Source organism: Heterodontus francisci, chromosome 29, assembly GCF_036365525.1.
Source record: "Heterodontus francisci isolate sHetFra1 chromosome 29, sHetFra1.hap1, whole genome shotgun sequence".
NCBI classification, from domain to species: Eukaryota; Metazoa; Chordata; class Chondrichthyes; order Heterodontiformes; family Heterodontidae; genus Heterodontus; species Heterodontus francisci.
In genome coordinates, this window is record NC_090399.1 from 16,197,503 (window position 1) to 16,223,423 (window position 25,921).

General features: G+C 50.1%; 1 protein-coding gene across 3 annotated transcripts in view; it reads left to right on the forward strand.

Moving 5' to 3' along the window:
* Positions 1-25,921, forward strand: part of LOC137346163 (PHD finger protein 1-like) — an 85,406-nt gene that overhangs the window by 15,629 nt on the left and 43,856 nt on the right. The window contains exons 3-9 of one of the 3 annotated variants that reach the window (XM_068009514.1): positions 4,179-4,350; positions 5,899-6,109; positions 11,274-11,355; positions 14,599-14,694; positions 19,089-19,186; positions 20,442-20,590; positions 22,843-22,938. In XM_068009514.1, the coding sequence (XP_067865615.1) occupies positions 5,933-6,109; positions 11,274-11,355; positions 14,599-14,694; positions 19,089-19,186; positions 20,442-20,590; positions 22,843-22,938 (698 nt within the window). In that variant the 5' untranslated portion in view covers positions 4,179-4,350; positions 5,899-5,932. The remainder of the gene's footprint in view (positions 1-4,178; positions 4,351-5,898; positions 6,110-11,273; positions 11,356-14,598; positions 14,695-19,088; positions 19,187-20,441; positions 20,591-22,842; positions 22,939-25,921) is intronic. The other 2 variants (XM_068009513.1, XM_068009515.1) reach the window with 2 other exon arrangements.

A 25,921-nucleotide genomic window follows, 5' to 3' on the forward strand; every position in this document is an offset into this window, starting at 1 on the left:
GTGCAGTTAAAATCCCCCCCGAGGATGATGCACTCGCCGCTATCGATGGAGCTCAAGAGAGCGGACACTTCTTCAAAGAAGCGCGCTTGCAAAGCGCCGGGCCTGGGCGCGTACACGTTCACAAAGTGGAGCGGCACGCTACCCAGGCGAACGGCGAGGTGGAGCAAGCGGCCCGGCACTAGCTCCTTGACCCCCAAGATCTCCGGCTGAAAAGTCGGGGCCAACAAGATAGCCACCCCACTAGAAATAGGGGTGAGGTGACTCATGTAGACCCCACCCTGCCACTCCAGGAGCCAGGTGGCTTCGTCTCCCGGAACGGTGTGGGTTTCCTGCAGAAAGCTCACCGCGTATCTCCCTTCCCTAAGGACTGAGAGATTGTGAAATCTGCGGTGAGCCCCTCTGCTGCCGTTGATGTTGAGGCTGGCTATGGTTATCTTCATGTCAAAGGTACTTAAAACCCGTCACCAACAGCTCACTGTGAGGAGGGAGTGGAAGTGCACCTGGCCCTCCACTCCCCCAGCAACCCATTGAGGAACACATTAAAACGGCGCCTCTCAACCAGTTTCACGTCCGCGCGCTTGCCCGCTATCTTAAGGGCGGCACGGACGGACTGGATGATCAGCGCCAGATTCGACCAACGGTCGAGGGCCAGCTGAACTTTATTGCGGCAACCCCTGCAAGCCGCGAGGAAATCCCGGAGTTCCGCCGTGGGGATGAGAGGAGATTCGGTGGGAGGCACGAGGGACTCCACCACCTCACTGGCGATGGAATCAAGATCATCCTCCGTGCCCCGCACCGAATCCCCATCCTCCTCCGGGTCGTCACCGCCAGCGGCCAACACATCCACCACACACTGTGGGGCGGACGTCCCGGCCGCGCCAGCTGGTCCCGCCTCCGTCACGATCCCACCCCCAGGATCGATGGCGGAGGAGTCCTCTCTGGGTTCTATTGTGAAACTGGAGCCTGTAGGCACCAGCGGCTCAGGACCCCCCTCCACCTCCGTCCCCAAGGCAATGAGTGGTCCAGGGGAGACAGAAGTTCCCGACTCCGGGAAACCAGCCGGAGCCGAGATTGGAGGCGGAGGGAGGAGGCTATCTCCCGCTCCGCCAGCACCCACAGGCCCAGCAGGTGGGGCAGCATTCTCAGTTATAACTGGGTCGGGTGTCTCCTGGTTGGTGGTGGACTCCGGCTGGGAGGCCCGACCCTCTGGGGCCTCGCCCTCCCCTTCATTCAGGACACCCGACCCAGTAGCAGTGGCAGAATGGGCGGCTTCCCCAGGCTCCCCCACCACAAGCAGGGCCCCACTTACTCCTTCAGGAGGGGCCTCATGTACCGGGGCCATCCCCTCCCCTCCATCCTGAGGAATAGGGAGCACCTGCCCGGACTTTGCAGCCTTGGTGGTGGCGGTAGGGGAAACCTGGGGACCCGAAACAGGAGACAGCTCCCCTCCAACAGATGGGCCCTGCGCCTCAGGGCCCCTTGTTACCTCTGTGGAGGGGTGCCTTCTCCTCTTTTTCCCAGTTGTGTGCGGAGGCTCAGAGACCTCCATATCATCAGAGGCCTCCACCTCCACACTCTCCTTTTTTTTATTCACCCTGGGCCTGAGCCCAGCCCTGGGGCAAGTTGACTTCCCGAGATCGGGCCTTGGGCTGAGCTCAGGCTCGGGTAGTGTCACGATATCCAGGGGACGCGCCTCTCGATGTTTATTTCTCCTCCGCGCCTTCCTTCCACTTGGACGGTCACCCCCCTCCCTGCCGGAGGCCATGAAAACCACAGCCTCCGGTACCGACTGAATGGTATCTGGTGGTGGTGTAGTGGGGGTGGGAGGAGGTGCAGCGTCGCCACCCTGGGCCGCTGAGTTGGAGTTGGCAGCCGGGAGGTTGGGGCAGTTCTTACGAACATGCCCCACCCCCTTACAGACATGGCACCGCACCCCGTCCAAGGTCCAGAAGACGCGGTAGGCCGTCCCCTGGAATTCTACATTGAAGTGGCTCTCTGTCACCTCCTCCCGCGCCAGCCGCATGAATAACTGGCGGCGGAAGGAGTAGACGTGTCGGAGGCTGTTCTCCCGAAGACCGAGCGGGACTGGGGTGAGCCCCGTCTTTACCTCCCCCAGATGGTGCAGGTGGGGAAGGAGGAGCTCACCAGGGATGAAGGGTGGGACATTGGATAAAATGAGCCTTTGCGCAGTGGCCTCCAGGGGGTCCACTGGCAGAAAGGTCCCGCCCACGGTGAGCCCCTTGCTCAGAGCCAGGGACACCGCCCGCTCGGTCTTCAGGAAAAACACTGCCTTCCCGTACATTTTAGAGGCTGCAACAATGGCCGAAGGGCCGACAACCTCGGCCATTGCTTTCACGCATGCCTCTATAGTCATGTTCGGGTGGACGTAGCTCTTGACCCCATGCTTCGTTGTTAATAAAGCAAACGGTGACGGGGCAACAGGTGCAGCTGCAGCAGCCGCAGCAGCATATGAACGGGAAGGCCCCGCCACCGGCGAAGAGGGGCTTGCCATGGGGTCGCAGAGCTACGCCCACCCCCAAGAAACAAAGCACACGACAGTTTTCTTAAACACAAACAATATGATGGGGGAGGGGGTGATGGGAATAGAGGAGGATAGGGCTGAAAAGGACGAGGAGAGGATAGGTGGCCGAGTGATGGAAGAGAGAGAACAGCTGCAAGGATGTTACACTTCAATTGGTGGTTGGAGCACCTTCCTGCAGAGTCGACACTCCACTCTTCCAGTTAGGGGAGGGTTCTTCGCCCGGGTCGGTTAGAGCCGCCCGGTTCTCTCCCTTTTCTGTTGTTGTGTAAGGATTTTCTTCAGCCGGGCAGCTCCAGCCGTCCCGAGCCACACAGTTGGGGGTGGGGAGGGAGCCCCTTTTGTGCAGGATGGCAGATAAACACAAGAGTTAGTACAGGGGCTCCCTATAGAATTTGGCAGCCCCACCCCTGGATCTTCCGGTGCCTTCTCCCTCCCCCAACAGTCCAAACAACCAACAGTTCTCTGGTGCTCCAACACCCACCTCTCCAAAATGACTTGCAGGTCTTCTTAATCGTTGAAAAAGTGTAACAGTTCCACAGTAAATACAGCTGTCTCCACTCTTTAGTCACCTCTTTGCAGTTATTCCACTCTCCTCTCCCCAGTTGCTGCAGTCTCCACTCTCCACTCTGCAATTGCTGCAACACAGGTGCAGCTGCTCCCCCTGAGTGCTGGCAGAAAGTGCTCCAAATTGACCAGCCAATCCCAGTGCTGTACCTGTCCTGGGAGTGTTTGATGGGGACAGTGTAGAGGGAGATTCACTCTGTATCTAACCCCGTGCTGTTCCTGACCTGAGAATATTTTACACTGACACAAAGTGCCTGATATGAGAACATGTTTAATTACTGTGCTCAGTGGCAGTTCTCTCACCTCTGAGTCAGAAGGTTGTAGATTAACCCTTTCATTCACCTCAGCTCAAGCCACTGGACAGGTTGTGTACAAAGGAGCAAATTAACTTTTTTTTTATTAACTTTTTTTTCCCATTTACAGTGAAACAGAAGGCCCCCTGTCTGTCGTCAGAGATCAATATGATTACCCACCACCTCCTCTTTCCAGTCAAGGTGGAACAGCCTGACACCGCAGCCCCCCCCCACCCCCCCACCCCCCACACACACCTTACAGCCTCCGCCAAGTTTTCCTCTTCATGCATACAAACATATGCGATCCCTGCCCCCCCGCCTTCTGCCCAGCCATCAAACATATGCGATCCCTGACCCCCCGCCTTCTGCCCAGCCATCAAACATATGCGATCCCTGCCCCCCCCCCCCGCCTTCTGCCCAGCCATACTCCCATCCGCTCTTCAGCACCTCCTCCAAGAGTAGTTTGTAAAGCGAGTCCACTCCAGGGACTTGAACGCAAAAATCCTGGCTGACCCTCCCGGTGCAGTACCGAGGGAGTGCTGCACTGTTGGCGGTGCCGTCTTTCCGATGAGATGTTAAACCGAGGCCCCGGCTGCTCTCTCGGGTGGGTGTGAAAGATCCCATGACGCTTTTTCGAAGTGGAGCAGGGGAGCTCTCCCTGGTGACCTGGCCAGCATTTATTCCACAAGTCACATTATAAAAACAGATTATCTGCTCGTCGTCACATTGCTGTTTGTGGGATCTTGCTGTGCGTAAACTGGCTGTCGTGCTCCCTACAGGTACAACAGGGACTAACTTCAAAAGTTCTGCACTGGCTGTAAAATGCTTTGGGGATGTACTGAGGTCATGAAAGGCGCTATATAAATGCAAGTTCGTTCTTTTGCCCATGCTTTCATGAGTAGAAAAACTCAAGATGGAGAGAATTAAAAGGAGAACAGTTGGTAACAGGATGTAAGTGGTAAAATAATTGTGTTTTCATGTATTTAGCGATTCATTAAGTTGTTTTGCAATAGGCCGTGGTAAAAAACCTGTATGAGTGGTTAGCAATTGTGCTCACATTGGACAGCACAAACCATTACTTAGTAGCAGACTCTCCTCTGTGCGTGTGTCTGTGCCTCTCTGTCTCTGTCTCTGCCTGCCTCTCTGTCTGTCTCTCTGTCTGTGTGGGTGTCTCTATCTGTCTGTCTGCGTGCACTGACAATTCGGCCTCATGGAGGTTACGTCTTCTGCGTTTGCCTGATCTTGGTGCAGCACAGCTGGTTTTCGTTTGCTCGCTCTGCCTCAGTTTTTAAAGAAAGCTCACAGATTGCCTTTGGAACAGCTGTATTGGATGGAACGATCCCAGAATAGTCTTAAAATAGCATGGATTGCCAATATTTTCCACGCAGCCTTGTGCAACTGGATCTGATGGTGGTAAATTTAATCTGTCTGGCTGGGCGGGCAGGAATTCCACGGGATCGGGTGGCACGTCTGTCTTATACCCCGCTCGACATTGACTTCAGCAGAGAGTAAAAGTGGGTGGTTGTAAAAACAGAGTTGGCCCTGTTTCCTGCTTGGTGAGAGAGGTTAAAATTAGCCCCCCTGTAAGTGTGCATAAAATCTAATTACCCCTTGTCTGATTACATGGAGGGGCCAGGAGCAGAGGCGTCCCCGGCCCGGAGACCTCCACGGAGGGGCCTGGAGCGGAGGCGTCCCCGGCCCGGAGACCTCCACGGAGGGGCCTGGAGCGGAGGCGTCCCCGGCCCGGAGACCTCCACGGAGGGGCCTGGAACGGAGGCGTCCCCGGCCCGGAGACCTCCACGGAGGGGCCAGGAGCGGAGGCGTCCCCGGCCCGGAGACCTCCACGGAGGGGCCCGGAGCGGAGGCCTCCCCGGCCCGGAGACCTCCACGGAGGGGCCCGGAGCGGAGGACTCCCCGGCCCGGAGACCTCCACGGAGGGGCCCGGAGCGGAGGCGTCCCCGGCCCGGAGACCTCCACGGAGGGGCCCGGAGCGGAGGCGTCCCCGGCCCGGAGACCTCCACGGAGGGGCCCGGAGCGGAGGCGTCCCCGGCCCGGAGACCTCCACGGAGGGGCCCGGAGCGGAGGCGTCCCCGGCCCGGAGACCTCCACGGAGGGGCCCGGAGCGGAGGCGTCCCCGGCCCGGAGACCTCCACGGAGGGGCCCGGAGCGGAGGCGTCCCCGGCCCGGAGACCTCCACGGAGGGGCCCGGAGCGGAGGCGTCCCCGGCCCGGAGACCTCCACGGAGGGGCCCGGAGCGGAGGCGTCCCCGGCCCGGAGACCTCCACGGAGGGGCCCGGAGCGGAGGCGTCCCCGGCCCGGAGACCTCCACGGAGGGGCCCGGAGCAGAGGCGACACTAACCATTCAAGGGCGAGGAGTATTTCACCTCTGTGCATGTTTAAACCCTTCCCTCACGTCTTCCTACCACAATGGGTCTCGCTGGTCTTGTGACTTCCTTGTTTTGTTCCTTTTCTGACCTGCTTTCTCTCTGTTCCCTGTAGATAACGGTGTGCCCCAGCACCCCCGCCAAACACCATGGAGGGTGGGCCTGTGGGGAAAAGTTCAAAGGTCAAAAGAAGCAGCCGTCGGGCGTCAGCAAGCAAGCCGAGAGCACGAGCAAACCGGACCAGCGCCAAGCTGCGGCTATGGGAAGGTCAGGACGTGTTGGCCCGATGGACTGATGGTTTACTGTACCTGGGAAACATCCGGAAGGTGAGGGTCTGTTTGGGTAATGTCTGTGCTGGGGGGTGAGAGATGCCTGTTTAGGAACCCTGACCTTTCACCTCCAAGGACTCGCTCAACTGTGGCAGCTCCCTGTCTCATCTCACGGAAATGGGTGTAGCTGAGGTTCACAACCCGGAAGGTGTTTCCTATCTCTCGGGGGGGGGGGGGGGGAGGGGAGGGGTTAAAAAAGATAGGCTGAGGTGTGACCTGATCAAGGCCTTTATGATTCTGCAAGGGTTTGATAGGGTGTGGAGAAGGTGTCCCACTTGGGGGGGCCGAGAGCAAAACTAGGAGCTAGAAATATCAGATAGTCACTAATAAATTAAACTGGGAATTTCGGAGAGAATTCTTTACCCAGAGAATGTTGAGAATGTGGAATTCGCTTCCACACGGAGTAGTTCAGGTGAATAGTTTGGACGCATTGAAGGGGAGGCTAGACCAGTACGTGAGGGAGAAAGGAATAGAAGGTTATGGTGATGGGGTGAGATGACGATGGGTAAGAGGAGGCTCGTGTGGGGCGTGGACATGTTGGGCCGAGTGGCCTGTTTCTGAGCTGTAAATACTACGTAATACCAGGAGTGAGAGAGAAGGGAATAAAGAATAATTTACCTCCTGACTCCCCAAAGCTTGTTCACCATCTACAAGGCACAAGTCAGGAGTGTGATGGAATACTCTCCACTTGCCTGGATGGGTGCAGCTCCAACAATACTCAAGAAGCTCGACACCATCCAGGCCAAAGCAGCCCGCTTGATTGGAACCCCATCCACAAACATTCACTCCCTCCACCACCGACGCACAGTGGCAGCAGTGTGTACCATCTACAAGACGCACTGCAGCAATGCACCAAGGCTCCTTCGACAGCACCTTCCAAACCCGCGACCTCTACCAACTGGAAGGACAAGGGCAGCAAATGCATGGGAACACCACCACCTGCAAGTTCCCCTCCAAGTCACACACCATCCTGACTTGGAACTAAATCGCCGTTTCTTCACTGTCGCTGGGTCAAAATCCTGGAACTCCCTTCCTAACAGCACTGCGGGTGTACCTACCCCACATGGACCGCAGAGGTTCAAGAAGGCAGCTCACCACCACTTACTCAAGGGGCAATTACAGATGGGCAATAAATGCTGGCCTAGCCAGTGACGCCCACATCCCAATGGGAAATATTAAAAAAAAAAGAAGAAACTGGATCTGATTTCATTTGAGCAAAGATCTCAGTAAGGCGTTCAGAGTTATAAGACGAAGTAAATAAGGCACAGAGTATTTCTGTTAGTTAGTTGGTATCTGGAGTATGAATTTAAGATTAAGGAATGTCCCGAGCAGAAACTCTGCTGCATGTAGAATCGATAAAAGCTTTTTATAAAATAAAAAGGAAGTGGATGCAAGTTAGAAAAAGAGAAAGAACAGGGAATTTTGAATGTGGCCGTCCAGTTTCCCTGAGAAGGAGGCAACAAAACTTCTTGAACAACAGTTGTAGCAGTTTGATCGAACTGAGTTAGGGCAGTTAAGAGTCACCCAGTTTGTCAAGGGGATTGGAGTCACCGATAGTCCTGACCAGGTAAAGACGGCAGGGTCCCTTCCCTAAGAGAACCAGTGGGTTTATAACGAAAATCTGACACCTTCGTGGTTGCGTTTACTGATGCCACCCTGTTTTTATTTCAGCTGAATTCAAATAGTCAAACTGGGGTAGTGGGGTTTGACTGCAGAGTCTCTGGGTTATTAGTGCGGGCTTTTTGGTTATGTGTCCTGTAACGCAATGACAGCACTATCTGAACTAAATGGATAGCAAGTGACACAGAATGGAGGGGCCCCGTAGCCTCCTTGTGGTACCTGTCTGATTCCCTCCCTCAGTGACCACCCGCCGTCCCTAAGGTGCAAATGAGATCAGCGATTTGTTACATTGCTTATGAACGGGTACTGTAACCCAGCAGCACTTGACACAAATGTCGGTCTTGCTCAGGCCACAAGGAAGGTTGGCATGGAAATTGGAATTGACTTCGGCATGTCCGGGATTTTTCCTCTAGTTCCGTGCCCTGTTCCCTTGTGAGATGAACCCGAGTGCACAGATCCGCTCACTGGCTTCAAATTGCGGGTGATCCTGTCCGCGTTTATTGGTCAGCATCGAGCCCTCTGCCGTGTTGAATTCACAACTGCAGACCTAGGATTCAGGAGCTCAGCACGAACTGGGTCTAATTTGCAGATGATACCAAATTGTCGAGGGGTGAGTAAGAAGGAGGAGGAGCTAAGGATTGGAGGCAGTTGAATCTGGCGTGGCCGCTAACCGATATAGTCAAATACCGCACTTTAGGAAGGATTTCAAGGCCTCTGAGAGGGTGCGGAGGAGATTTACTAGAATGGTACCAGGGGCATGGAGAGACTCGAGAAGCTGGGATTGCTCGCCTTGGTGCAGTGAAGGTTAAAAGGAGATTTATAAGAAGTGTTTCAAATCATGATGGGTTTTGATTGAGTAAATGAGGAGAAACTGTTTCCGCTGTCAGGAGAGTTGGGAATCGGAGGGGAGATGAGCCGGGTTTTTTTGTGTACAGTGCATCGTCGTGTCCTGGAGTGTGGTGCCTGGGAGGGTGGAGGAAGCAGATTCAGTCGTAACTTTGAGAAGGGAATTGGATTAATACGTGAAGGGGGGAAAAAGGTTGCAGGGATCGGGGGAAAGAGCAGGAGAATGGGAATAACTCAACAGCTCTTTCAAAGAGCTAGCACATGCCCAGTGGGTTGAATGGCCACCTGTGCTGTACGACTTGGTGAAACAGAGGAACGATGGAAATGGTCTGAAGAGCTTAGGAAGAAAAAAATGTGCTTTTAATGGACTCCATGTTTAACATTCAGACCATTGAGTCTGTTCGGCTATTTCATTCGATCGCAGCTGATCGATATCTTAATCTTGATCTATATCTTTACTCGCCTTGGTTCTGTAACCCATAATGCCCCGACTAAACAAAAATCTTATCAATTTCAGTTTTTAAATGTTCAATTGACCCCAGCCTCAATATATTTTGGCGGCGAGAGTTGCAGATTTCCACTACCCTTCAGTGTGAAGAAGTGCTTCCTGACATCACCCCCCGAACTGCCCAGCTCTAATTTTTAAGGGTATGTCCCTTTGTTCACGAAGAGTCCAGAACAACAGTCAATATGGGAAGTCTGGTGCTGAGCTCTATGGCTAAACCAGAATTGTGCAGGTTAGAGGGAGTCATGCTGAGATGATGAGGTGGAGAAGTCTCTTCCAATGGCTCAGCATCAGATTACCAGAAGGGTTGGAGAAACTTGGACTTTTTTTCCTTTGAAAGGAAGCAGCTGAGCGGCAGGTTGTAGAAGTATTGAAAGTAGCAGACGGTTATGGAGAAGATAAAATACTGCTTCAAAATGAGTCATGAGAGCCTGATCGGGACGCAGTTTTTTTTTAAGAATAGGCAAGTGGCAAATTTAGAGTCATAGAGTTACACAACACAGAAACAGGCCCTTCAGCCCATCGTGTCTGTGCCAGCCATCAAGTCTATCTACTCTAGTCTCTTTTTCCAGCACTTGGCCTGTAGCCCTGTACGCTATGGCCTTTCAAGTGCTCATCTAAATACTTCTTAAATGTTGTGAGGGTTCCTGCCTCGACCACCCCTTCAGGCAGTGCGTTCCAGATTCCAACCACCCTCTGGGTGAACATTTTTTTCCTCAAATCCCCTCTAAACCTCCTGTCCCTTACCTTAAATCTATGCTCCCCCGGTTATTGACCCCTCCGCTAAGGGAAAATGTTTCTTCCTATCTACGCCCCTCATAATTTTGTATACCTCAATCAGGTCCCCCCTCAGCCTTCTCTGCTGTAAGGAAAACAACCCTAGCCTATCCAGTCTCTCTTCATAGCTGAAATGTTCCAGCCCAGGCAACAACCTGGTGAATCTCCTCTGCACCCTCTCCAGTGCAGTCACATCCTTCCTATAGTGTGGTGACCAGAACTGTACACAGTACTCCAGCTGTGGCCTAACTAGCATTTTATCCAGCTCCATCATAACCTCCCTGCTCTTATATTCTATGCCTCGACTAATAAAGACAAATATCCCATATGCCTTCCTAACCACCTTATCTACCTGTGCTGCTGCCTTCAGTGATCTGCGGACAAGTACACCAAGGTCCTTCTGACTTTCTGTACTTCCTAGGGCCCTACCATCCATTGTACATTCCCTTGCCTTGTTAGTCCTCCCAAAATGCATCACCTCACACTTTTCAGGATTAAATTCCATTTGCCACAGCTCCGCCCATCGTACCAGCCCATCTATATCGTCCTGCAATCTAAGGCTTTCTTCCTCACTATTTATGACACTACAATTTTTGTGTGATCTGCGAACTTACTGATCATATCTTCTGTATTCATGTCTAAATCATTAATGTACACTACATACAGCAAGGGTCCCAGCACCGATCCCTGCGGTACACCACTGGTCACAGGCTTCCACTTGCAAAAACAACCCTTGACCATCAACTTTTGCCTCCTGCCACGAAGCCAACTTTGGATCCAATTTGCCAAATTGCCCTGGATCCCACGGGCTCTTACCTTCTTAACCAATCTCCCATGCAGGACCTTATCAAAAGCCTTACTGAAGTCCATGTAGACTACATCAACTGCTTTGCCCTCATCTACACACCTAGTTACCTCCTCGAAAAATGCAATCAGGTTTGTTAGACACGATCTCCCCCTGACAAAGCCATGCTGACTATCCCTGATTAAATCTTGCCTCTCCAAGTGGAGATTAATCCTGTCCCTCAGAATTTTTTTTCCAATAGTTTGCCAACCACTGATGTGGGCTGGAAGAGTGATCAAGATGTGGATTGGACTGTGAGCAGAAGAGCAAAAATGTCTGGATGCCATGATGGGTGTTTGGAATTGCTTCCTGGAGGGGCAGGAAGGTGGAATGGATGGAGGGGGAAGAAGGGATGGATTAGAAGGATGGAGGGGAGGGAGTGAGTGTGCGAGGCAGGTACCAAGTGCCTTTCTTTGTCCATGTCTATCTTCTACCTGATTTCTACTCGTGTTGAAAGTGAAGCTTTAAGAGGGTTCTGTGGGATAACCCACGCGTCAGCTGTTTGGACTTGTTGGATTCCAACTCACGGCCTTACTCTTACTCTTCCCTTCTGCTTCCTCAACTTTCAGATTGACCGGTGGAAGCAGACCTGCCTCGTTCAGTTTGAGGACAACTCTGAGTTCTGGGTGTTGTTGAAAGACATTTATCCCCGTGAGTATCTGGGTGTTAACATTCAGCTGTTAGTCAGTCTCCTTCCTCCTCTGGTTCACCTTTCGAGTAAGCACGAGACACTTGATGATGAAGCACACAGAACAGACTTTATTGATATCGAGTGTATGTGATCGGCCTAACCAGACACAGATTTTGACTTGTCGTCTGCCTTGTAAGTGCTCTGAAAAACTATTGAAATTGATGCTCCTTTTATACATCATGTTTTGCCTGCAGCAAAGGTACATGTTACAGATACAGACTCAAGACGTATCTGTTCCTGAATTCTGGAAACAATCCATTCATGTAAACAATTCTAGTTATTTACTCTGAAGCTACTTCCCTCAAACAAGTCTTCCTGACTGGACTTTTCGGGAATCCTCTGAGGATTAGGCTTTGTTAACTGTTGTCTTTCTACATTATAGTTAATGGATCCCTTTAAATATCTCAGCCAGTAAAAGTTACACCTTAACCACTCTTGGCTGATGTCGCGTGTTCTCTTGCACAGGCATTTCTTGTATATAACACTCAAGACGCTAAAAGTCTGGCCAAGCTTTCCTCCTGTGACACGGCAGCCATCTGCTTTATATTGGAACGTCTGTTCCTCCAAGGAAGTTCAATTTATTAGCCCTTAACTCCCCAAGATGCTCAACATACAGCTCTCCAGGATGTCCAGCACCGAGTCTTTGGGAATGTGGTGTCCTTCCGTGTGATGACCTCACTCTAACATGGTTATACCCCCACCCACGCTGTGTCACTCTCCGTTGTAACGCTGTCTGTTATAGAATTATAGAATGGTTACAGCACAGAAGGAGGCTACTTGACTTGTCTCGTCCATGCTGGCTGTCTGCAAAAGCAACTCGGCAAGTCTCATTCCCCCCCCCCCAGCTTTTCCCTATAGCCCTGCAAATTTTTTTCAGTTCAGGTAATTATCCAGTTCTGTTTTGAAAGCCTCGATTGAACCTGCGTTCTCAGGCAATGAATTCCAGATCCTAACCACTCGCTGCGTAAAATCAGATGTTCCTCATGTTGCTGTTGGGTCTTGTGACAATCACCTTAAATTGTTGTCCACCGGTTCTCCACCCTTCTGCCACTGGGAACAGTTTCTCCCCTATTTACTCTGTCCAGATCCCTCACAATTTTGAACACCTTTATCAAATCCCCTCTCAACCTTCTCTTTAAGGAGAACAGCCCTATCTTCTCCAATCTGTCCACGTAACTGAAGTTCCCCATCACCGGAACAATTCCTTTTCCGCACTCTTCTCTCTAAGGCCTTAACATATTTGCTGAAGCACAGTGCTCAGAATTGGACACAATACTCCAGTTGAGGCCAAACCAGTGTTTTATAAAAGTTCATCATAACTTCCTTGCTTTTTTTAAATTTTATTTTTTTTTTATTTTAAGAGATACAGCACTGAAACAGGCCCTTCGGCCCACCGAGTCTGTGCCGACCAACAACCACCCATTTATACTAACCCGACAGTAATCCCATATTCCCTACCTACACTAGGGGCAATTTACAACAGCCACCTTACCTATCACCTGCAAGTCTTTGGCTGTGGGAGGAAACCGGAGCACCCGGCGAAAGCCCGAGCGGTCACAGGGAGAACTTGCAAACTCCGCACAGGCAGTACCCAGAATCGAACCTGGGTCCCTGGAGCTGTGAGGCTGCGGTGCTAACCACTGCGCCACTGTGCTCTCTGGTTCCATTTATAAAGCTCAGGATCCCGTATGCCTTTCTCAACCTGCCCCGCCACCTTCAACGATTTGTGCACATTTACCCCCAGGTCCCTCTGTTCCTGTATCCCCTTTAGAATTGTATCCTTTATATTGCCTCTCCTCGTTCTTCCTACCAAAATGTATCCCTTCACGCTTCTCTGCATTAAATTTCATCTCTCACGTGTCCACCTGTTCCACCAGCCTGTCTCTTGAGGTTCATCACCATCTGCCCAACAGTTCTCGATAATGCCAAGTTTTGTGTCATCTTCAAATATTGAAATTGTGCCCTCGACACCCAAGTCCAGGTTGTTAATATAGATCAAGAAAAGCAGTGGGCTGAGTACTGACCCTGGTGAACCCCACTCTATTACCTTCCCCCGGTCCAGAAAAAACAACCGTTCTCCTCCACTATCTCTGCTTCCTGTCACTCGGCCAACTTCGTATCCATGCTACTGTCCCTTTTATTCCATGGGCTTTAACTTTGCTGACGAGCCTGTTATGTGACACTTCATCAAACGGCTTTTGGAAATCCATATAGACTACATCTCCCACATTGCTCTCATCAGCCCTCCCTGTTACCTCATCAAAAAATTCAATCAAGTTAGTTAAAGACGATTTGCCCTTAACAAATCCGTGCTGGCGTTCCCTAGTTAATCCACAATTGTCCAAGTGACTGTGAATTGTGTCCTGGCTTACGATTTCTGAAAGCTTTCCCACCACCGAGGTTAAAATGACTGGTCTGTAGTTGCTGGGCTTATCATTATACCCTTTTTTCAATGAGGGTGTAACATTTGCAATGCTCCACTCCTCTGGCACCATCCCTGTAACTCAGGAGGATTGCAGAATATTATGGCCTGTGCCTCTGCAATTTCCACCCTTACTTCCCTCAGTATCTGCAGATGCATCTGATCCAGTCCTAGTGACTTACCAGCTTTACGTACAGCCAGTCTCTCTAATATCTCGTCTTTATCAATTTTTAGCCCATCCAGTGTCTGAGCTACCTCCTCTTTCACGAGGATGTGAGTGTTGAGCTGCCTTCTTGAATTGCTGCAGTCCAACATTTCTGTAGCGGTTTGGCACAACTGAGTGGCTTGCGTGGCCATTTCAGAGGGCAGTTGAAGAGTCAGCTATGTGGCTGCGGGTCTGGAGTCACATGTCGGCCAGACCGGGTAAGGACAGCAGATTTCCTTCCCTAAAGGGCGTCAGTGAACCAGATGAGTTTTTAACGCCAATCCGGTAGTTTCATGATCACCAATACCGAGACTAGCTTTTTATTATCGATTTATTAATTAATTGAGTTTAAATTCCATCAGCTGCCGTGGTGGGATTTGAACTTACGTCCTCAGAATATTAGTTGGTGCATCTGGATTACTCGTCCGGTCACATTGCCACTACACCACCATCTCCACTGATTGCTTTGAAGGTAACTGCAGTGCCCGGACTGAAGCTTCCTGTTTACCTGCTGACCTCGCTGTCTGGTCCGCTGTGACGCACCGTGATTTAAAATCGCTCTCTGTTTGGTTCCAGCCGCCCTCCCGGGGACCAAGCACATCTGCTGCCTCTGCAAAGATGCCACCCTCAGCCATGGCAACCAGATTGTGAACTGTACAAAGTGCAAGCAAGGTAGGGGCAGCTGCCCAGGGCTCCCTTCAGACTAATCGATTGTTATTGAGCTGCTGTAGCATTGCTTCTAACTCGAAAGCTCAGAATTGTTTACAGTCTGTCTCGTGCTTTGGTCAGTTTGTCTTTCCCTCTCTCTCTTTTCTTTAGTTTACTTTTCAGACTTTAGCTTGTCAGCTGGCTTTCTCTTTTTGCTGTTCATTTCTGTTTTTTGTGTCTTTTCACTATCTGATCTCTTCTGTATTCCCACCACCCAATGCCTTTCACGTTGTCTCCTCACTTGCTCTGCTGCCCGCACGCTCTCACTGTTATGCACAGAAAACTCCCAATGAGAATGGATGAAAACTGAGTTTAAATCATTGAGAAATAAGCTTGCTATTATGAATGACGAGTGCCATTTTGGCTCACATGGTAGCTGTCCGGCCTCACTCCACTACTGGAGCGCAGCATCCAGGCTGACCTTACAGTGCAGCCAGCCATTTATGATTTTCGCTCCCTTGTGCTCTCTGGCGTGATGTGTTAAGCCGAGGCCTCGCCTGTCTGCTCAGGCGTACGTTAAGAGTCCCGTGCCAGTGTTCGAAGAAGCTCACGTTTCCCCTTCTTGACTTGGACAACTACAAACCAGTCAACTGGCCTCCAGACTCATTTCTGTTTGTGGACCCTTGCTGTGCAGAAGGAACTGTTCGCCGTCAGCAAGCCGAGTGAGAGGTGGGCCTCGTGGAGAACGCAATAAAGGGGGGACAGGGAAATTATCAGGAGTAGGGTTCATCGAGCTTGTTCCCCCTTTCCTGTCTACAGCCAGACCCCACCGATTGAATTTAAAAAAAAAATTCATTCATGGGATGTGGGCGTCGCTGGCTAGGCCAGCATTTATTACTCAGCCCTAATTGCCTGTGAGAAGGTGGTGGTGAGCTGCCTTCTTGAACCGCTGCAGTCCATTTGGGGTAGGTACACCCACAGTGCTGTTAGGAAGGGAGTTCCAGGATTTTGACCCAGCGACAGTGAAGGAACAGCGATATAGTTCCAAGGCAGGATGGTGTGTGACTTGGAGGGGAACTTGCAGGTGGATATGTTCCCATGCATCTGCTGCTCTTGTCCTTCGAGGTGGTAGATGTCATGGGTTTGCAAGGTCAAAATCCTGGAACTCCTTTCCTAACAGCATTGTGGGTGTTCCTACCCCAAAGACTGCAGCGGTTCAAGAAGGCAGCTCACCACCACCTTCTTGAGGGCAATTAGGGATGGGCAATAAATGCTGTCGAGGGAGCCTTGGTGAGTTACTGCAGTGCATCTTGTAGATGGTACACACTGATGCCACTGTGTGTCAGTGGTGAAGGGAGTGAATGTTGAAGGTGGTGGATAGGGTGCCAGTCAAGCGGGCTGCTTTGTCCTGGATGGTGTCGAGCTTCCTGAGTGTTGTTGGAGCTGCACCAATCCAGGCAAGTGGAGAGTATTCCATCACACTCCTGACTTGTGCCTTGTAGATGGTGGACAGGCTTTGGGGAGTCAGGAGGTGAGTTACTCTCTGCAGAATTCCTAACCTCTGACCTGCTCTTGTAGCCACAGCATTTATGTGGCTACTCCAGTTCAGTTTCTGGTCAATGGTAACCCCCAGGATGTTGATAATGGAGGATTCAGTAATGGTAATGCCAGTGAATGTCAAGGGGAGATGGTTAGATTCTCTCTTGTTGGCGATGGTCAATGCCCGGCACTTGTGTGGCGTGAATGTTGCTTAATGAAGCCTTTCCTTTGTTGGCTAGCAGCGGGTTCTGATACCATCATAGATTGGTACAGCACAGAAGGAAACCATTTGGCCCATCGGATCTGTGCCAGCCCTTTGAAAGAGCAACCCAGTTATCTCCACTTTCCCCATATCCCTGCAATTTTTCTCCTTCAAATATTTATCCAATTCCCTTTTGAAAGCAACTAACGAAAGTGTTGGGAGTTCATTCTATGCAGGCCTTATTCAACCACAAAGCCTTATAGCCATTCTAATAACAGAGGATTGGTTACTGGCTGTCGTTCCCACAGGTACCATCTTTACCATGAATTTATGAAAAGATCCCCATCAACGACAGAGTATGTTCACCTACCTTCACGAGTGGTGTCTCTTAGGACAACGTTATTGCTGAAGTGAACTGACCAATCATTGTGAATTTTTAATATAATGATCATAGGTGCTCCCTTTAAAAAAAAAAAATAGGAAAACTCAAATTGGTGCAACCGCAAATCTGGTTAATGAGTTTAACTCACTTTAACTAACTTGGTGCTGATGATGCGTCTGTCCCATGTCATTCTTTAGTTTGTGGGAGCAGCCATTATCAGATTGGATAGGAGGTCCAATGCACGTTCATTTGGCAATTATGTTTTTGTGTAGTGTTTGTCTCCAACTTCAAAAGATTTTTCTTTTCCTTCAGAAAATGCAGGGAATTTAACATGGAAGTTCTTGTTGGCAGTATTCATAGGCAGGCAAAAGAAAAGAAAGACTTGCATTTAGATAGTATTTTTCATGACCAGCCGGTGTCTTAAAGCACTTTACAGCCTCTGAAGTACCTTGTGAAGTTTAGTCACTGTTGCCATGCAGGAAACACTGCAGCTAATTTGCCCACAGCAAATTCCCAGAAACACCAATGTGACAATGACCAGATCATCTGTTTTTTGCGATGTTGATTGAGGGATAAATATTGGCCGGGACACCGGGAATAACTCCCCTGCTGTTCCTTGAAATACTGCCGCGGGGTCATTTATGTCCACCTGGCCGGGCCGACAGGGGCCTCGATTTAACGACTCATCCGAAAGTCGGCACCTCCGACAGTGCAGCGTTCCCTCAGCACTGCGCTGGGAGTGTCCGCTTGGATTTTTGGGCTCAAGACTTGGGTCATGATACTCGTGACACTCTCCTCTCCGATTTCAACAAAGGCATCCAGGCATTTCCAGGGTTACAGCTGCATTGAATTGGTAGCCGGAGCGATGTTGAATGAGAGGAATGTTGAGTGTTGGCCTGCTGATACCGCCCAGGGTAATTTCTAGATCATCTCGGCTCAGTCATTGTTTTGGCTCAACGTTTGGAAGTAGGAGAAGAGGCAAGGCAAGTTTAAAAGTAATGACGAGGCAGAGTTTGACCTTGAAAAGCCCGAAGATTGCAAGAGACGAGGAAGACCTAGGGAGGTAATACGTTGCAGGGGTTTTGACGCCTTGTGGAAGGGAAGCAGTTCAGAGCCTGATCCGGTGAGCTTTGATTCCGACGCATTGATGCAGGGGGGGGGGGGGGGGTGGGCGAGAGTACAAGACAGTGTGTTTATCGCTTAGAGAGGTCAGAGTTGAACCAGAAGTGCAAGAAGAAGCTACACATCAGGCAAGAAACTTTTTCTTCTATCCTGTCCGAGGTGGGGAGGAGCTGGCTGAAAGGCCCCGCCCTAGATATGGGAGCAATATCAGCTGTACAGATGGGTTTTTTTTGGCCTCGTGTTCCCCTTTCTTGTGCTTTTCGAGGTGAGGACATTAGCGCAGGTGAATGGGATATTTTAGGTCTCTGAGATTGGAGCCCCAATTTTAACCCAAGCGAGGGGAGGAGGGGCAGGTTCAGGTCAGAGGCCTGTTAGCCCTGACCTTGTGCTGTGTTGGGCGGGTTAGATTAAAATAGGGGCACAGCCAGATCCAAAAGCTAAGCTACCTTGACTCTGCCTCAGTGATGGCCTCCGAAGACTACCCTCTTGCCTGTTGGCGCTTGGATCCTTGCAATCAGTAGATTGGGGAGCCTGGTAGCCCATCAGTCAAGGCTAAACCTGAACCTAGAGGTCCCAGAGGTTAAAGCTAGTGTCTAAAGAAGTGCCATTATACTGCCCAGCTCCTCCCCTCCACAGGCTTTTATGATCTTGGCCTTTATAGTTTAAGGAGTCACAGTGTTGACTCTTGTTCGCTAAGTAAAGAATTAGCATTTCTATTATTCCTTGTACAATCTTAAAAAGTCCCAAGGCGTTTTATAGCCAATGATATTTTGAAGTGTAGTCACTGTTATAATACAGGGAAAGGCGGCAGCCAACTTGTACACAGCAAGATTCCACAACAGCAATGAGCAGTTCATCATTTTAGTGATGTTGGTTGAGGGTTAAATATTGGCCAGGACACTGGGGAGAACTCCCCTGCTCTACTTCACAGTGGTGGCATGGGATCTTTTTAATGCCCAAATGGAGAGTTTAATATATTGTCCATCAGATGGCATCTCTGACACTGCAGAGCTCCCTTAGTCTGACACTGGAATGTCAGCCTCGAACTTAATCTCTGGAGTTGGACTTGAACTCACAACCTTCTGATTCTGAGGGGAGAGGGCTACCTGCTGAGCCACAGCTGGCATCGAATACTTCGGCGTGATGTGAACGACTTTGTCTTCATGCTGTTAGGGTACCATCAGAAGTGCCATGCGCCCAAGATCGAGGCTGACATAGGAGTCCCGACTTCGTGGATTTGCCGTTCGTGTGTCTTTGCCGTAGCCACCAAGGTAAGATCAGTGTGTGTCGGTTGGTTTCGGTGACACCAGTGTCGGAGGGGGACAAGGGGCTGGGAACCTTTTGCGTTGGCAAATGGAGGTTAACGCATTGGGGTGTTGGTACGTTTCTTCTCTCCTACGCTTGTAGTGAAAGCCCCTTCGATGGGTCAGACAGCGGTGCCTTTAGATATGACCTGCTATCCTATAATTGGCTGACGGTTGGATGCCATACCCCAGGGTCTGTGCCAACCTCACAAGTGAACCAGGATGTGGCAGCGATTGTAATCTGCCTTTCACATTTTTTTTCTGCCCTCTACTCCTGACCAAACTGCCTGAGACAGAGATACAGGTTCCCCCCGGTACCCTGGCACACAGGACCCTTCTTTGTGCACGAGCACATGATGTGCTGATAGGCTGTCTAACATTGTGGAGATCACAGCAGAGCCGAAACCTATCCTTGCCTGATAGACACTTCTACGCAATTTCTAGTGGGGGGGGGGGTGGGGGCCATTCTACAGGTGCCGAGACTTAGAGCCTCGGTGGAATTGTTTTGATAATCCCACTCTCTAACCTGATGAACAGAGCTTGGTGTAGCACAGTCTTGGTGCCCCTCGTTCACTAACCGTCAAGATTTCCACAGCTTACTTGGACTTTATTTGGTGTCATTAAGAATTGAGTCACCGGGGGAAGTTTTGTGTCTTGTACGTTTATAATCCTGATATGTGGGCAAGGCACAGTAAAGATAGAAGGACAACATATCACCAATTCTCATTCCTTCCCAGGTTTGGGTCCAATGGTTTTTTTTTTTTGGTTTTTGTTGGGAGTAAATGGGAAGGACTTTGAATGGGAAGAGGTTTTAGTCCATGGGAATTCTTGTTAATGGGAGTGAGCAGGAAGAGGGATGAGTCCATTGAGAATCTTCGAAACAGGAGTGAACGGGAAGAGACCACTAGTGGTGGGGAGAATGTTTAGGGGCTTTAATTAATTAATTCCCAGTAATGGGATTGCAGGAGATTTAGTCCATTGGGATTCCTATTATTGGAAGAGCATGGGAGGGGCTTTCTTCTGTGAATGGGAATGAATGGATGGGGATTGAATTCATTGGGATTTCTGCCTTTTGGGACTGATTTGCATCTGCTGGGGTCTGAGTGAGATTGAATTGGAACGAAGCCGTTTGACTGTTGGAGAGCTGCGTGTGAAATCTCTAGTATTCCGTGTGTGCTTAAGTTATAAACCTGTGTGTGCGTGTGCTTAATGTTTCCGTCAGAAAGGCGGGGCCTTAAAGAAGGGACCATATGCCAAAGCCATGCAGGCCATGAAACGGGTGCTGCCCTACCAGCTCAAGTCACTAGAATGGGATTCCCAGCATCTCTCCAATCAGCAGCAATGTTACTGTTACTGCGGAGGCCCTGGAGAGTAAGTATTTCATCAACCTTACCTGCCTCAAAGCCTGCTTGATTCTGTCATGATTGCCCGTGAGGGCTTCAGTATTACAGAATATATGGGACTTGGAAGGGAAACTGAAAGTAGCTTTGTGTTTTGGGGAAAACACCTGACCTGGGGGTTGTTGTAAGGTCAGATCGACTTTGCTGCAATGGTAACAGAACACGACAGAAGACTTTAATAAAACACTTGTTAAATCTTTGTTAAAGTTAAAGCTGTGATTTCAAGTGTGATGCATTTAAGCCTGAGATGTGACGGTTCCTTCTGTCTTTTCTCTCTCCCTGCCGTAAGAAATGGGAAGGGGAGGAGGCCACAAGGCCCCTCGAGCCTGCTCCGCCTTTCAGTGAGATCATGGCTGATCGACCTCCGCTCCAGCTCTCCCCACCCCCCCAACTCCTCATTCTCCCTTGATTCTACTGAAGGCCCTGACTCTTGTTGCGAGTGCAGTTCCCCAAACGCATTCAGTTATCTCATTCCTCACACGTTAAGTCTAGATTGTAAGGGTGAGCCGGCTATGTGACTGGGTGGGGATGGGGAGTGTGGGCAAATTATTATTATTTTTTTTTTACAAAGTAAGCTGTTGTGATCTGGAACGCGCTGCCTGAAAAGACATTGGAAGCAGATTCAACAGTAACTTTCAAAAGGGAATTGGTGAAGAGGAAGAATTTGCAGGGCTATGAAGAAAGAGCAGGGGAGCAGAACTAATTGGATAGATCTTTCAGAGAGCCGGCACAGCCACGATGGGCTGAATGGCCTCCTTTTGTGCTGTGTGATTCTGTGATTCTGCGCTAATTAGCAGCATGAATCCCGGCTGATTTTTGTTGTTGTTTGTTTTGATATCCTGGCGTTTGTCTCAGATGTACAGTTAGCGAATCTAACAAAATAACCCTCTGTAAATTTTTATTGAGGAATTCTGCATTTCGTTAGAGGTGCATCACCGCCAGTGACTGACTGGTGACATCTCACTCCACGGAGGAGCTATAAACAAGGGATAAAAACAGACTGTTGGAAGTAGCGGGTCAGGAGGCAGCTGCGGAGAGAGAAACCCAGTTAACGTTTGAAGTCAATGGCCTTTCATTCGAACCGGAAAATGTTACTGATGTAACGGGTTTTGAGCAAGTATAGAGGAAGGGATAACGGGAGAGAGGGGGTGGGGGGGAGAAAAGAACAAAAAGGGTTAGGGTGGAGGGCAAGGGGTGCTTCATGACTAAAGGTGCAAGGCAACAGGGGATGGTAATGGGACAAGTTAATAAACAAAAAAAAAATGGGCCTTGAGAAAATGGGAGCCATTTGCTGAATCGAGTTGCTGAACTCAAATGTTGAGTCCGGGGCTTGTAAAGTTCTCTGGGGCTGGGTTGGCTCCAGGATGACGGGCCTGGAGTTGGAAGATCGTAGCCCAGTATTTCAAGGGCCAATGGATCAGGCAGTCTGGCTCACTGACTGGACTTGGAGGCTTTAGATCTGTCACCGGAGGAAGGGATTCTCCCCGTTCGGGAAGAGAGGGACGTAATGAGCAAGGGAGCAGGAGGAGGCCATTTCGTCCCACGAGGCTGGGTCCGCCACTCAGTGAGATCCCAGCTAATTTGTGACCGCGCTCCACATACCCGCCTTTTCCCCCATATCCCTCAATACCTCAGATTAACAAAAATCTATCGATCTCAGATCTAACTTCGCCAAATGATCTAGCATCAATTACCTGTTCGTGCAGAAGCACTTCCTAATTTCACTCCTGAACGGTCCGGCTTTAATTTTTAAAAAAAATGTTTAATTTTTGAAAATTGTGCATTTTCCGCTCGTCCTCGACTCCCCAACCTGAGGAAAAAGATTCTCTCTTTCTACCCTATCTGTTCCCGTTAATATTTCAAAATCGTCAAATCAAATCACCCTTTTAACCACCTAAACTCCAGGGATTGCAATCCTCGTTTGTTTAATCCCCCCCATTGTATTTTAACCCTTGGAGTCCAGGTATCATTCTGGTAAATCGACCCCGCACACCCTCCAAGGTCAGTGTATCCTCGCTGAGATGTGGTGCCCAGAGCCATTCACGATACTCCAGGTGTGGTCTAACCAGGACTCTGTTATCGCTGAAGCTTGACCTCTACCTCCTTGTATTGTAGTCCTCTAGATATAAAAGCCAGCATTCCATTTGCCTGTTTGATTATGTTGTTGTACCTTTGGGGCATCCTGAGGTCTTGTGAATAAAGACATGTTGTTTCTCCCCGAAGGTGGAATCTGAAGATGCTGCAGTGCTGTCGGTGTCAGCACTGGTTCCACGAGGCCTGTACCCAGTGCCTGAGCAAGCCGCTGCTCTACGGAGACAGGTGAGATCGCTGGGCCGCGTTACTGTGCCCGCCTTCATTTTACACCTGTAATGTTCAGTGCTACGAAACCCGTGCCCTGTGTCCCTCTGCCTCTGTGAGTGAGGGTGTTTACAATGTGCTGAGAACGTAGGATTATAAATTAAGTTCCAGTGTAGAAGGCGCTTGACCCACTTGATCTCCTCTTTCTGGAATGCCCAGTTTACCGTCTTTCTGTTACCGCGCAGTCCGCTGCGTGCTGCCCTCGTCCATCCTTCCGAAGTTCCCGACAACTGTCCTGAAATTTTCCCTTTGCAGCCCTGACCCTGTGTCGTCTTGCAAAAGCAAAATACTGCAGGTGCTGGAAATCCGAAATAAAAACAGAATGCTGGAAAATGCTCAGCGGGGCTGGCAGCATCTGTGGAGAGAGTAAAGCCGATGTTCAGGTTTCAGCTCGCTGAAATATATCGCCGCTGGGTCAAAATCCTGGAACTCCCTAACAGCACTGTGGGTCTACCTACCCCACATGGACTGCAGCGGTTCAAGAAGGCAGCTCACCACCACCTTCTCGAGGGCAATTAGGGATGGGCAATAAATGCTGGCCTGGCCTGTGACGCCCACATTCCATGAATGAATAAAAAGAAAACATTCACCATATCCGATGACCATAATCTCTGCCCTCCATTTTGTTTCCTTTCCTTTGCATATTTCGAATTTAATCTTGTTTTCTCTTGTTTTTTTTTTCTTTCGAAAGGCAGCTTTTCATTACTCTGCCATTCACACCTCCTCTGCACACATCTTTTGTTTCCTTACTTGTCTTGCTATTGCTCCCTTTGGCTCTTTCCCAACTTTTATCACTTAATGTCTCTCATCTTTCACCCCATCACAGACCTTCCCTTTTGTTCTTTTCTTCCCCCGCCCCCCCAACCCCTGCACCCTCCCCCCCCACTTGACCCACTTAAAACCATATTTCGAACTTTGCTCAATTCTGATGAAGGGTCATCGACCTGAAGCGTTAACTCTGTTTCTGTCTCTCTTTCTGCAGATGCTGCCGGACCTGCTGAGTATTTCCAGCACCTTTCTGTTTTTATTCCTGTGTCCTCTTGTCTTTGTGTGCCTGAAAGTGTTGCTCCCTCTGTCTCATTCAGTACCTTGTGCAGCTTTGTATAAAATGTCCTCTGAGACTGGAGGGTTCTAATTTAGTTGGGGGGGGTTTTTTTGGGTTGGTTCTTGGGATGTGGGCCTCACTGGCAAGGCCGGCATGTATGGCCCACCCCTTGAACCAAGTGGATCACTCGGCCATTTCAGGGGGCACTCAGGAGTCAACCACATTGCCGTGGGTCTGGAGTCGCGCCTAGGCCGGACCAGGTAAGAACGGCTGATATCCTCCCGTGAAGGGCATTAGTGAACCAGACGGATTTTTACGACAAATCGGTAGTTTCATGATCGTTGTTAACGAGACTAGCATTTTATTGCAGATGTATTACATTAATTGAATTAAAATTTCCCCCGGGGAAAATCGTGGTGGGATTCGAACTCGTGTCTCTGGAGCACTAGTCTGGGTCTCTGGGTTACTAGTGCAGTAACATTACCAATATGCTGCCGTCCCCTATGTTCTCGGAAGTAGCCGGCCCCTCCATGTATCATCAGGAATCTGCCCTGCCATGGGCTCGGCCCCATCTATAGATCACCCTGAGGGACCTGCTCTCAAGAGACCATGTGCAGTTGACAGTGGGCTCTGCACTACCTGTAGAACGATCTTAGTGACAATGCCTGAATACTCCCAAAAAAATGCTCAAGCAAAGGTCCATCGTAGACTTGCAAGGCTATGGGGTCGAGCCAGGGGGGTGGAACTGGCTGCATAGCTCCATGAAGAGCTGGCCTGGGCACGATGGAACGAATGGCCTCCTTCTTGGCCGTAAATGACTCTATGACTCAAAATAATTTCCCTCCATATTTGCATCTCCGGTAATCCACCCTGGTCTGATGCCCTCCAACAACCATCCATTTGCCTACCCAGGGCACAGGAATCATCATCTATACCCGTTGCCTCCAATCACAGTTGCAAATAGATATTCATTAAGCTCTGCCCTATTTTCCAACTGCTTTAGGAGGTAAGTAGTGTATTATCACAAACCTGACCTCTTGTCAAAGGGCGCTTGTGCTCGAAGTCTGTTTCCATGTGCCGCAGACGCGCTGTACAACACCCAAGTCTCTATCATTAATAGACTGTTAAGAGCATATAATCTAGGCTGACACTCCCAGTGCAGCACTCCCTCAGTGCTGCACTGTCAGAGGTTGGGAACGGCGGCATAGTGGTTGTGTTGCTAGACGAGTAATCCAGAGGCTTGTGTTAATGATTCAGAGACATGAGTTCAAATCCCACCACAGTAGCTGGGGGAATTTAAATAAATTTGGGATTAACAAGCTGGTCTCGGTCATGGTGCCTATGATTGTCATAAAAACCCACCTGGTTCACTAATGCCCTTTAGGGGAGGAAATCTGCCCTCCTTACCTGGTCTGGCCTACGCGTGACCCACAGCAATGTGGTTGACTCTTAATCTGTCCGAGCAAGCCCACGCAGTTGTCAAGAAGGCAGCTCACCGTCACTGTCTCGGGGCATGGGCAATAAATGGTGACCCTGCCGTTCTGGGAATGGATAGCATTCTTTTGCACGAAACATTGAACTGAGGCCCTGTCTGCCTTCTCAGGCAGTGCTCCCTGTGTGCAAACTGCCTGCATTGTTTCCTACGTTACAACTTCACTTCACTTCCAAGGTATTTCATTGGCTGTAAAGCATTTTAGGTTGCCGTGAGGTTGTGCGAGCCAAGGCAATGCATATTAGTGGGCTGATTAACTGAGGGGGCGGAGGGGAAATAATAGACCAGCCCCCTCCAGCACGCACGTACCTTCCCTAAAAGTTACTGAGCGGCAGTTAGCACTGGGAACCTTGGATGATTTCCTTCTTCCCTAGCTCAAGGGGCGCTGATGTTTATTGAAACTCAGG